General features: G+C 37.4%; 1 protein-coding gene across 8 annotated transcripts in view; it reads left to right on the top strand.

Annotated features, from left to right (window-relative positions):
• Positions 1-13,036, top strand: part of MPP3 (MAGUK p55 scaffold protein 3) — a 25,129-nt gene extending 12,093 nt beyond the window's left edge. For 4 of the 8 annotated variants that reach the window (XM_054801807.1, XM_054801801.1, XM_054801799.1 and 1 more), the window contains 11 exons: positions 412-486; positions 1,430-1,626; positions 3,353-3,417; positions 4,400-4,420; positions 6,197-6,238; positions 6,668-6,832; positions 7,055-7,135; positions 8,526-8,619; positions 9,395-9,503; positions 10,382-10,504; positions 11,440-11,860. In XM_054801807.1, coding sequence (XP_054657782.1) covers positions 412-486; positions 1,430-1,626; positions 3,353-3,417; positions 4,400-4,420; positions 6,197-6,238; positions 6,668-6,832; positions 7,055-7,135; positions 8,526-8,619; positions 9,395-9,503; positions 10,382-10,504; positions 11,440-11,622 — 1,155 coding nt within the window. In that variant the 3' untranslated portion in view covers positions 11,623-11,860. Of the gene's footprint in view, positions 1-411; positions 487-1,429; positions 1,627-3,352; positions 3,418-4,399; positions 4,421-6,196; positions 6,239-6,667; positions 6,833-7,054; positions 7,136-8,525; positions 8,620-9,394; positions 9,504-10,381; positions 10,505-11,439 lie in introns of all 8 variants that reach the window. The other 4 variants (XM_054801803.1, XM_054801806.1, XM_054801802.1 and 1 more) reach the window with 3 other exon arrangements.

Raw genomic sequence — 13,036 nt, 5'->3', positions numbered from 1 at the left:
ATTATTTAATGCCCTGTGAACTGTAATCCAGAAATTAATGCAGTTTCTAAAAGCAAATGAAGGAATTTTAATGCAGGTCTTAATATGTTCTAGCCAAGTAGTTACTGTGGATGTCTCCATGGGGAAGACAATGTTTTTGAGGATTTGTGGAACGTCATGATAGTCTTTGCAATGAAGTTAGATAGTGGATTACCTTGACCTATTAAAGTTCTGAGAAGAAGAAACAGGCACTAGCTCCTAAACTGAAAGTGGAATAGTCTGCATTGTGTCTTTGTTTAGATAGTGGATTACCTTGACCTATTAAAGTTCTGAGAAGAAGAAACAGGCACTAGCTCCTAAACTGAAAGTGGAATAGTCTGCATTGTGTCTTTGTCCTGCTTTCAAAGTAAAAAACATTTTTCTCTTTCTCAGGCTCAGTCTCAGGGATCAATAACACTAAAAATAATTCCAGCCATCAAAGAAGAAGATCGTCTAAAAGACAGCAAGGTACGCAACTTAGTGGAATACTGAAGCACGTGTTTTCATATTTACACAATGCTGGCATCTCTGTAAATGCAAGACTCCTGCTGCGTCAGTGAGGAGTGCCACAGACCCATGATTGAACTAAAAAGATAGTAGAGTAGTTTCTTGTTGTAAAATGCAGTGCCCTTTTATTCAGTAGAATTACTTAGATGACTTCTGTCTTCTTCATCTTGGCACATGTTCTTTCATAGAATTTCTGAAATCTAGCCTCTTCTTTTTGTTCACGTAATTAAAATCAGTGTTCCTGCCAGTCTCCTCCTACCATCACAGCTGCTGTCTGTCCATTATCTCTGGGCATTTTGCCACTCACTTGAGTCAAAACAGACCTATTTGCAAACAGAGCTGCATTCATCATTTGACTCCATTAGCCCACTGCAAACATCACCACACCTCTCTGAGTGCTTCATTTGCCCTCCTTGATCAGCAATGACTTACTGTTCGACTGCTCCCTTACAGGATTCCTCTGTCAACCTCTATTTCTGCTTCCCTGCTCTCAGTTGCCGACTTTTTCCTTGAAGCCCCGCAAATCACTTTTAAAACTAGTTCTACTGTGATGTGTTAAATAGTGGTAAGAAACAAATCCAAAGTTGAATAGTAGATTTTGATGCATTAAAGGAACATTTTAAGGACACTGTGAACTGTGTTTCTTGGGACTTTGAGTCTCATGTTCCACAATGCCAATACATAATGACGGGGTATGTGCTTGAAAGTTAGTTTATTTTTCTGCATAAGTAAGTCAAAATACACATGCAGCTGGCTAGGTTTCAGTATTTTTGAGTACCGTAAAGCATAAAGGAGAGATGAAGAGTATATGTAGTTAGCAGTGTAAGCATTGGGGAAGCCTTTTAAAAGTAGTTTGAAATTCCAAATAGCACAAGAAGAAAGGATGTGTTACTTTCTTTTAAAGGTGTTTATGAGGGCGCTTTTCTGCTATAATCCCAAAGAAGACAGAGCCATTCCCTGCCAGGAGGCTGGGCTGCCATTTAAGAGGCGACATGTCCTAGAAGTTGTAAGCCAAGATGATCCCACATGGTGGCAAGCAAAGCGTGTTGGAGATACTAACCTCAGAGCAGGCTTGATCCCCTCGAAACAGTTCCAAGAAAGGTTTGTCAATTATGATTACAGAATTTTTTTCGCACATATAGTGTCACACTGATTTTACTCTGCTTTTTTTTCTTCCACAGGAAAGGAAGGGCACAATCATGCCACTAGATGCTTAGAAGGAAGTGCTAAACTTCTCCAATTATATAATAAACTTCCTAGCTTTCCTCGGCTTGTTTGCCGTTGGCTTATGCTTTGTAGCATGAGGACAGAAGCACATAGTAAACAAACATGGATGAAACAAAATGTGGAGTATCAGTCTCTTGACCCTCTGGTCTTACGGAGACACTGTATTTCATAGACTTGTACTTCCATAGTATAAGAGGAAATGCTGATTTATTGTAACAGTTTTGAATCTATGCACGTAGTAGTAGTAGTAGGAAAAAAAAAAGTATATCTGATCTTTCTCACTCCTGAGAGAGTATTTAGCTTGGACCCAGATATCTTCTAGAGCTTGAAGTTTCTCTGTTTTTACAGGAAGATATGTGTATCTTCTAAAGCAAAAATATTCCTCAAGTCTTGTTTTTACTGTACAGAAGTCTTAAATTTAAGAAGGAATCTGATTTAGGCCACTGGTCTCACGTGATTCTTACTCCAAATTACTAGATGTGTCTTGTTTGGATTGTGGGTATTAGAAAGGTGGGGTATCTAAGAATTAAAAGGGTCTGATTCTATTGCTGGCCCAACTTTGCATAAGGTTTCCAACAGAAGACTTCTTTGCCTTTGAAATACTAGGCAAATTCTGCCTGAACAGCTGTATCCATCTTCCTGTGCATGCATATGCATCAACAGATGCTGCTGCACTGTAGTCCTTTTTTTTCCTTTTTTTTCCAGGTGTTGTAATCTACATTTCAATGTATGCAAGAATGTAGAAATTGCTTCAGTATCTGTTTCACCTGAGTGACCGTGTAAATGCCTAAGCATCATCCTTAGTCTGTTATGAACGTTGGTCTGTTGCAAAAAAACCACTTAGGAAGAAAATGTGGTTTCCTTTGCCAATAGTGAGGGGTTTCTTGGGGTTGGATTTTTGTGATGGGTTGTTGGGGTTTTTTTGGGAGGGGTTTTGAGCAAATTCAAGACTAGGTGATTAGGAGTTGAGCTCTGGTTCATGACTTTAACACTTCAGAGAATTATACTTGATACTCTGTTCTTACATTTTCAAAGAAGCTGGGTGACTTGGTTTGTTTACTAGTAAATAACAGAAAACTCCAAACTGATCAGGAAGGCAATAGATAATTTCCGAGTATGCGTAGCTGCAGCGATCATTTTGGACAAAGGTTATCTGGTTTTGGGTTCTCTTTGAGGTTAGTAGTTTTAGGATTGTGGCAGACAGGAATTTTGCCCATCCTTTGTAGAAATGGCAAATAGAAGTTGGATTCTCAGCAAGAATAAAATAGAATAGTTGTTAATCTTTTTTGAAAGATTGGTTGGGGAAAAAGAATTAGAAAAAAAAATTACATTGATAAAAGTAACATGCTGTTGATTTCTGTGCTGTAATGTATGAAAGCCTAAAATGTTTTAGAATCTTCTCAGTCACTTTTCAGTACCAATCTGGGACTGTCAGAGTTTTAAAGAAAAAGTCTTTTTAAAACGTTGAATCAGAGACGTTTTATATTTTTCAAGGAAAAGCGCTATTTCGTTCTTTATTTTCAATGCTATGTGTAAACATGCTGTAAATTCTTTATAATTCTGAGCTTACATGGCTAAAATATAATTGTTTTCTATTTAGACGATTGACTTACAGAAGAACGATAGGCACGCTGCAGAATCCCAGAACTGTGAAGAAACCATTGTGTAAGTCTGTTCTGTTCCTTCAGTGATGTTTTAGTTGATACCAATTTCTCAGTATTTTTCTGTTATTTCAATAATGATGTGTTTGAATATGTTTTGTGTAATCTGTCATTGATTGATTTGCATGGATACGAGCTGCCACGTGGGAGGATTTGGGTTTGAGCTTTATTTAGTGTTGCTAGTGCCAGTTGTTTTCAAAACACGTGGCTGTCCCTCTCTTCCTGCTTTCAAGAACATGAGGCCTTACACATTGTTAAGATGCTTTAAAATTTGCTAGTGTTCACATTTTTTCTATGGTTTGAAACTTGAAAGCTGCAAAAGTAACCCAATGCACACTTCTTGAAATTCTTACATAAGTGCATGAAATGACTCGAAGCCCGTATGAAAATTAACTGTAGCTTTAAGGAGGATAAAAATCACTGGAGCTGGCAATACCATCTGCATTTCAGGCTTAGCATTGCAGAGCAGGTTTTGAGTAGATTTTAAAGTGATTCTTATTTACAGCTCTGAAGCCTCTGTCAGTGAATTATTCACACAAACTGCTACATATGATGAAATTGCTAGTCAGTGATGAAAGGCAGAACCCATTCTGTATTATCCTGGAATATAATGTTCCTGTTGCTCTTGGATACTTCAGCACAGCTATTATAGATGTGGAGGGCAGCCCTGTGACTGTGGGAAGCCAGACATTGTGCTAGGAGTGCCACCCTCATGTAGACTAGGAATCTGAAAATTGTCCAGTGATACAAGTGAACTTCTGACCAATGGTGCATGGCATATCTCGTTACGTATTATAATACTAAATTTTAGCAAAAAAGTCTTTAATCAGTTGATAAGGGTACATTACTACATTATTGTTTTTAAGATAGAAAAGCCTGTTTAAGCAAATCAGACCAGAAGTTGTTTCCTTTCCATTCCCTCTAATTTTACTCAATCGTTTGCTAGTCTTTTAATACACCAACTCTGCCTTTCATGCTAACTACAGATGATCAGTCTTCTGATAAAGGTAGGTACTCTCCTAACTCATTTTCTCTCTGAATATAAACAGCCAATGCATTTTCTAAAATACTTGCTAAGCCCCAAAGCGAAGGGAATAGTAGATACAGCTTGTTCCTACAGCAGTTTCTTCCTGAAATTATTTATTTCAGGAAATTATTTCTTACTTTATTATTTAAACTAATGTAATTTGGATTGGTGACTGAGGTAACGATAACTTCCAAATTTACTCCCGATTCAAGAGAAAAGATTTGTGTCTTCTGATAGGCATTTATGTGTTCTGTAGGTTTCTGAGTGGGGTTGATAGAGTTGCAAGTTAAATGCAGTCATTGTATCTGGTATTTTTTTAAAAATAAATAAATATTGGGGTTTAACAATTTAGAGCACCTGTACCGATCCAAATTAATTTTTCTTCATTGTTCATTTGGACTGTTTTCTGTGTTATTTTCATTATGAGCAACTGTGTTGGGCTCATGCAGTTTATATGTCACTGTACCACACACCTTTCGAAATATCAGGTATTTTCTGTTGAATTTTGCATGCCGTGGGTTTTTTTTTTTTTTTTCGCATTATACATGCTTCTTAAGAATAATATTCCAAGTATTGGTATTCCATCAACTTTTGTGAAAGTACTAATCATATTCTATAATTAGCTGGCCATGACTGGCATATCCTATCAAAGCACAAGTGTAAAACTAGAGGCTACCTTCAACAACAGAAAGTAGCTCTAATCTTAGCTATGGATAGGTGTATATTGCTACTAGTATCTTCTGTCAATATAGACATAATATTTTATGAGTATACATTGGCATTGCTTGATTACATACCTGCACTCAACCACTCATTAAAAAACAAAGCTCTTTCTCTTAATTGTCACATTTTTTTAGAGGTTTAAGCTGCATTTATCTTTGCCTGTGGTTGAGCTTGTCACAGAACCATACACCTCCTCCTTAAAATGAGTAGAGTTTTGTGGATATTGCAGGGCACAGGCACCTAACTTTTAACAAGCCATGTAGCCCTCTTTCAGGAAGTACGAGTACTCGGTATTTATCTTAGGATTGCAGTATGGTGTTTTGCAGCTAAGTGTCATGGTTTTATTTTGCATACATTTAGGGGCCTTGGAGGTGGTCATAGTTTGAGGAGGGGTAGGTTGGCTTTTTTTAACATAGATTTGCATATTATTTTACATACATGCACATGACAAAAGCAGCAAATCTTTACCTTTTTAATAAAGAATTAATAAGCAATGATAATATAACAGTCAAAATGAAGGTGTTTAGAGCTCATATGTCAGTTGTCTCTGATTCCCTTTTGTCAAGACCAAATGATATTGAAATGTCAGAAGAGGCAATATTCTTACACACTCAGACCTATTTATAAAGTAATACATTAAAAAAAGAGCTGTGTGTTTGTGGAGTCTTCTTTTTCACTTAGGTCTGAATATTATTCTTTTAGCAGCGGGATTGATCAAATGTACTGAATGCTAAAGAGCATAAATTCTGGGAACCATAAATAGCGAGATGTAAAATTCTCTTGTGCAATATTGACATCAAGGATTTCTTAAAATATATATACCACTAGCCAAGGCAAATAATTTTTTGTATCATTAATGTTTGTGTTAGAAAAGCATGTGCATATAATGCAGGATATAAAACTTCTCCTTCCCTCACTGATGAGCCAGATTTGTATCTGTTTAAGGCACTGTTTAAGATATCTCCCTCTTCCCCTCTCACTCTCCTCTCCCCTGTGCCCTTACCCTCCCTGCTCCCTGCTTTTTAATTTACAGAAGACTGTGACTGTGAAGGATATTTCAACGGACAGTACATAGGTGAGAAACAAAAATCCCTCTCCTCTTCTGTACCACCCACCCTGGGGGGGGAAAAACAAACCAAAACAAACAAAAAAACCCCCCTCACCTTAAAAAAAGAAAAACTAGCTTATTTACATTAGAGTCAATTTCCTATACATTCATAAACTGAGTTATCTCTGTGCAGAGGCATAATTAGACTTTGGCATGGCCAACGCTTGGCAATTCAAGGTGATATGAGGGGTTTTTTATTATAGATTGGGTGTTTGGCTTTCTACCTGATATGCAAATGTTTCATCTATAAGACTAGCATATGTGCACTGATTTGATTATGAAAAATTTTGTGAGAGTAATTTGTATTCAAAGACAGAGTAACTTCTAGCTGAACAAGCTTTGAAAATTTAGATAACTGGAGATACGATTTAATACACTTTTTGTTTTCCTCTACAGCTGGCTTACGCAGGAGCTTTAGATTAAGTCGTAAAGAGAAGGAGAACAATCTGAATGAAGGAAAGCAAGCAGAGCAGGCAGACACAGCAGAGTTCCTAACATACGAAGAAGTCACAAAATATCAGCAGCAGCCCGGTGAACAGCAGAGGCTGGTGGTTTTGATTGGTAAGATACACAATTGGTTCAAAATTTTTCACGTATTTCCCTCTTCCCTTATGTCGTGGTTTAACCCGGCAGGCAGCTAAAACAACACACAACCGTCTGCTCACTCCCCCCACCCCCCAGCACAGTCCTGTATCATATTACTTGTGTGAAATTTGTATTATTTATTCTCTTTGCAGTATTTCATTCCACACAGAAATCTGTCAGTCGGTTCTATTTTATTAGGTTGTTTGGGGGCCAAATTAAGTGAGCTCAAGCAGAAGGTTGTGTCAGAGAACCCACAGGAATATGGTGTTGCAGTTCCACGTGAGTAAAACTTACTGACTTTTGTGTGTCGCCACTTTATTCCATAAATGCAGTCTAATAGCATAGTGCTGGCTGCATTGATGAATGGTAATTTGTGTTTTGAATATTGATTATATGCATATTTCGGAAGTATTTCAAATTATTTTTCTCATTGTAATATACGGTGTTTGCCCTTAATAGCTGAATAGATCACTGCGTAACATGGTACATATGCACTTTGGAGTTCTGTCAACTCAGTTGATTTTTTTTGAATTGCGTTTTCTCAGTCCATTAAAAAAATGAGAAACTGAATACAGGAATTAAAAATAAGATTGTAAATTGCAAAAAGAACTAGTGTGAAAAACTGGTATCTTAAGGTTCAGCCAAAACATTATATGTGTTTGAAAGAGGATGATTTTTCTTCAGAATATCACACCAGCTAAAGTTTATTTTTTTGAAAAAAAAAAAAAGTATACAGCAGTAAACCAAGTCAAAATTTTTACAAGATTTTAAATTGTTGATTAGTATATCTAGGCTGTTCAAACAAGCCAGTCACAGTGATAATTAATGATTCTGCTGCATGGGTTTGTGGCTAGAGTTACACTGAAATTTTTTTTTGTTGGATTATTTTCTAAAACAATAAAATAATTCAGACGCAAAAATCCATCAATATTTGTATTCCTCAACAAGCTACTTTTGCAAGCAAAAAAATTAACCTTGAGGGCACTGTTTATATGTTATTTAAGACTTTTGATAAACATCTGTCAGGCAGACGTTCAATTAATTAGCAGTAGAACTCATATGGGTAATTTTTACTTGAATCTAAACATGTACACAAAAAAAAAGCAGACACCACTTTTACAGCCAGGCATAGATTTGTAGAATGATCACCAAAGCTTCTCCTACAGTAATAACAATTATTAAAAGAAATTATGACATTAAAGGTAAGGGACACACCTAATTATCTAAGTTTTACAGTGGCGTAGGAAAACAGCCAGGGATATTCTTACTCTAAATTCAGAGGCAACGTAATAGGACTTTATATATTTTCTATTTTTGTTTTCTAACTTTCAAAGAAAATGAGTCCAGTATTCCAAACAGCTAAGAGATACTGTTTTCCATAGGATATACTCTACTGCTTCTACCACGTGTAAGAAGTATGCCTCCTAATTTTTGTGTTAGTTATAGCACGCCTGGGAGCAAAACAACTTCATTTTCGGTCTTATAATTTTTGAGATTGAGTTTAAAACAAAATTATAATGTTTGATTTATATTTTATATTAATTGGAATTTGCCAGTGTGTAACTACCTTGTTTGAGGTCATGAAAATGTGACTGGAAGTAAACAGAGAAAATACAGTTGTTTGCAAAGGCTGATCTGTCTTCCATGTCTTGCTTCCATTCTTTTCTAGATACAACCAGGTCAAAGAAAAGTCATGAAAAAGAAGGAGTAGAATACAATTTTGTCTCCAAGCAATCATTTGAGACAGATGTGCAGCAAAACAAGTGAGTTAATTTCCAAATACTGGCATAATTGACTGTATTTCCAAAATATTGCTATTTAAATCTCACATCATATGAATACTAAAATCAGGTGTAAAGTTGGACTAGGTGTATTAGAAGGGTTCAGCTTTCCAAGTAAAAAGCTGTTTATTGAGTCTGGACTGTTAGCATGACCTCAGAAATTTAGTAAGAAGCAATTTAGTAACAACATAGGACTAGTGGGAGGATCGTAAGTTAGAATTTAAGCCTGCATATTATAAGTAGTATGATTGGCCAGAATTTAATCTAGTGAACACAACATATATTTAGTTGGACCTACTTATTCTCCATTTAACATGATGGGTAACAAGTTTTATTCATAAATCCACTTTAAAGTGTGTTGTGGTCTGAATCCATGGATATAAAGGACTTTCAGGAAACACACTCCATCTTATGTGAAGTACAGATTTTTGGCTAGTCTTCCAGAAGATGGAAGAATTGGATTCTATTTCCTTGCCAGCTTTGTTCTATTTTCTGTGAAAAACATCCTCTTTCTTCCATTAGGCTTGAACATCAGTCAACTGAATTAACACATCTTCTTCCCCTATTTGTCAGTAGTGCCGATTACCTGTTAGCGACATGTGAAGGAGACTATTGCTACTGAGCAAACAGAAGGAAAAAAATAATCAGAAAAAAGAAAAAAAACCATTTGATTGCTGTGACTTCAGGAAACAGTTATCAAATGTTTTGAGTTAAATATTCTTTGTGGATGGTATCTAAAAATTTATTGACTTTTTAGATTTGTGGAACATGGAGAATACAAAGAAAATCTGTATGGTACAAGTCTTGAGGCAATCCGGTCTGTGATGGCCAAAAAGAAGGTTTGTTTGGTGGATGTGGTACCTGAAGTAAGTTCTGCAGCTTTTTTTCAAAGAAAACTATTATTTCTTACTAGGCTGCCAGCCTAATTAACCGATGGTGTTCACCATTTGTGGCTACTTGCTCTTCAAAGAACAATGATGCTCTCAGAACTTGGGTTTCCAACAGGTGGCCTGACTGCTAGCTGAGTGGAATAGGGCCCTTCAGGAAGCAGTGCAGTGTTTACAGTTCCTAGCTGGCTAGTTCATACAGCCTAGGGGACACTTCATCAGTTCTCACTGTGGGATTTTTTCCCTTCCTGTAGGAGAAATGTGCATCACTGTCCTAGCCTGCTCGAGTCCTGGAGAGAACACGTAGAGCACGGCTAGGTTTCTCATTCTTGTTCCTTCCTATTGCCTCTGAAGCATTAATAGCGTTGTAAACAGTGCCAGTATACCTGCTCTTAATCCCTCCATACTGGAAGTTAGAAATTTTGATTCAGATTTTGTAATTGGGCTAGGAAAAGACTTGTAGTACTACTCCAGATGAATTCCGGGTTTAAAATTTCCTGTGTTTGGCCTCTTAAGCGAAGCAAACCATAACTTGCCTGTCAAGTCAATTTTTTTTTTATATTTTTCTCAGTATCTTTGGCCATGTCCTTCTTCCTCGTATTGCAATGCATAGCAAGGTATGTGTGCAGTTAGACCGTGCTCCAGGAAGCTCATGTACTCTTGCAAGCTAGCCAGGACACTGACATTGACCTTTCTTTTGAAAAGCAAAAGGTTACTGTGGTCAGATGTATAGTACACAGGACTTCACACCACAGTGTGTACTAGTGAAACTAGTAACTTGAACCCAGCTTGAAAAGATTATTGATGTATAACAAAAAAAATTTAAAAATGGTGTAACAAAAAACATCTGTTCACAGGCAGTGAAGCACTTGAGGACTCCTGAGTTTAAGCCTTATGTTATCTTCGTGAAGCCTCTCATTCCAGAAAAGAAAAAACATGCCCTAAAATCTCCCATGTCAGAAGAAATCTCAGCCCCCCTTGTAAGTATTCTAACCTTAATCTCTTCTTTTTAGACATGAAAGAAGTGTTTGGGCTAGCATTCCTGTGATATGGAAGAACTCTTCCATGACAACGGGCGTCAGAGTGGGGCACTAAGCAGGTCCTGTGCACATACAGCTGTTCAGCTGGAACTTCAGAATGAGATTTTTGACTCCCTTAAAACTTGACCAGACGTGAAGCAAACTGCACGTCTTCTATGTGGATGTGTGTGTGTCACTCAAGGCTGCAGCAGTAGAAGCTGCAACTGAACTCAGATAAACTAATAATAATTTTACATTTCTGATGAGCAGCCCCATCTAATGGCAAGGGTAGCCACCTATTTCTGATAGCCTGGGTGGTTCTTGCTCTAGAGGTGTTACTCAGATACACACAAAATGCAGCATGTGGATGTCTTACAAGGTGAAAACCTAGACCAACTGCAAATTGGTGATGTGTAAATGTGAACAGAAATACTGAGCGTGCATAATGTCTTTACTTTGGGTAATGTGAACTTGATTTTTACATGTAACAGAACTTAGTTCACTTGGTAAGTTTTCACGTAAGCCCTCAAAATTATTGAACTTGGGGACAGCGAGTCCAGCATTCCTTTTCACTTTTGAGGAGTATGATTTCCAGGTGTTAGGTTAGGCAGCGACTCAGACTTCATAAAATGCAGTGTCACCCTCTTACATCCCTCCTGTAACATGTTCTTTCCCCCTCCCTGTCACCTCTTGCATTTTTGAAACAGCCTACCAAATTCCAGCAGTAGCGTATTGCTCTTTGATCTCAGTTGTAATATCTTACAGACCCTTTCCTAATGGTAGCAGCTCGTTTCATTTCCTTTCAAAGTAATGACTTCTTGTGCTAATATACTTTAAAATGCTAGTAATTAAAAAGACACGCTGTAAATTTTATGCCACCTTCTCATGTTGATCAGCAGGATGAAGAACAGCAGGAAATTATTAATTCAGCAGCATTCATTGAAGAGCAGTACGGCCACTTAATTGACACTGTACTGGTGAAAGAAGATCTCCAGAGTGCATGTAATCAGCTGAAAACTGTGTTAGAGAAACTAAACAAGGATTCATTTTGGGTGCCAGTCAACTGGGTTAGGTCATAGCTTGTTATCATCTGTTGAAGGGAAAGATTGTATAAAAATGTCTTGTAAATATATGGATTAGAAAAGGGAAATATGTCAAATTCACTTCAAAATTGGTGGTTGATCTAGAAGGTAATACATAAAGACTGTGTTTAGTTTTTCTCATACAGTCAGAAGCTGACAGTGCCTTCCTGAATCAAAATCTTGAATAGCAGCTGTCATTTAAAAGTGAATACTCAGACTAAACAGATCAGTAAAAGATTGGAGTGACTTTTAGACTGTAAATAGTGCATTTTGTACAGTAAAGTTTCACAGAGGGTCACGCACTTCCAAAGCATTTAAGTAGTGCAAGGACACTAACCAGCTGGATTTTTTCATCCCTTGGCCATAAATGTTGTGGCTACAGTTGAGGCACCTGAATGAGGTACGTTTCAGGAACCAGTCTGCCTACAGAAAGCTTCAGCTGGGTGGGAGGGATGTCCTTGGGAGGGTGTTTACACTGTGTCAGCTACTCAGAAGTTCAACTGGCTGACAAGCCAGCAAAACATATTTCCCTTCGCTCAGAATCATTACTTGCAAATCCTTTCCCATTAGGCCAGTTGTATAAGTTGTATATATTTTAGTGTTTGAGAGATGTGGGAGGGTTTTATGTCCATCCCACATTACCCAATGCTTCCAAGTTGTCTTGCACAGGTATGAGTCTGTTCATCCATAGCTTATGCCTGCTTTCCTAATCTCTTCCTACTGACACAGGACAAATGTTAAAACAACCTGTGAACACACCCATGTGACTAGCCAGCTCATAAACCAGAGATGTTTTTTAGTCTACACAAAAAATAACTGCATATGATTTAAAATAGGACTTTTAAGAAGCTTATTTTCTACAAGACATCTTTGCAAATGCCACGTGATGGGATACCACCTTGACACCAACACAGCAGCTCCAAAAAGGGCGCTAAAAGGAGGATGCTGAAGTACCAAGTAGCTGAGCTACAGGTCCAAATCAGCCTTCCAGCACTTACTACTACCTTTGTTCCAAATCAGGTAAAGGCTTCCAGAGCATCTAATTGGCTACATCAAGTCCTGAAGAAGAAATCTTAATTGTTGGAGGACTTTGTATATATTTCAGGAGATGTGAATATACACAATTTTTAGATGGGTGTTAATAAGAAAAGGCAGAGAAATGATGCTGGAAGCGACTATGCTTTATAATTATTTGAAAAAACTTTGAGTATTGTACAGGGTGCATGTTAGCTGAAACTAGTTCCTGTTTTCCATTGCCTGCTGAGGTCTAATCTTTCCTGTGTACTACACCATTTAACAAGACCTTTTGGTGCACTAGTCTCATTCCTTGCACCTTAACAGTATGATGTTATTCTTGTTCCACTGCATTTAGCAAAACTAACAACAGTGTATATTAAAAGCACATTTCTTA

This window comes from Grus americana, chromosome 22 (assembly GCF_028858705.1).
Source record: "Grus americana isolate bGruAme1 chromosome 22, bGruAme1.mat, whole genome shotgun sequence".
Taxonomy (NCBI): Eukaryota; Metazoa; Chordata; class Aves; order Gruiformes; family Gruidae; genus Grus; species Grus americana.
Note: the sequence above shows the minus strand (reverse complement) of the source record. Positions and strands in the feature narration are given on the sequence as shown.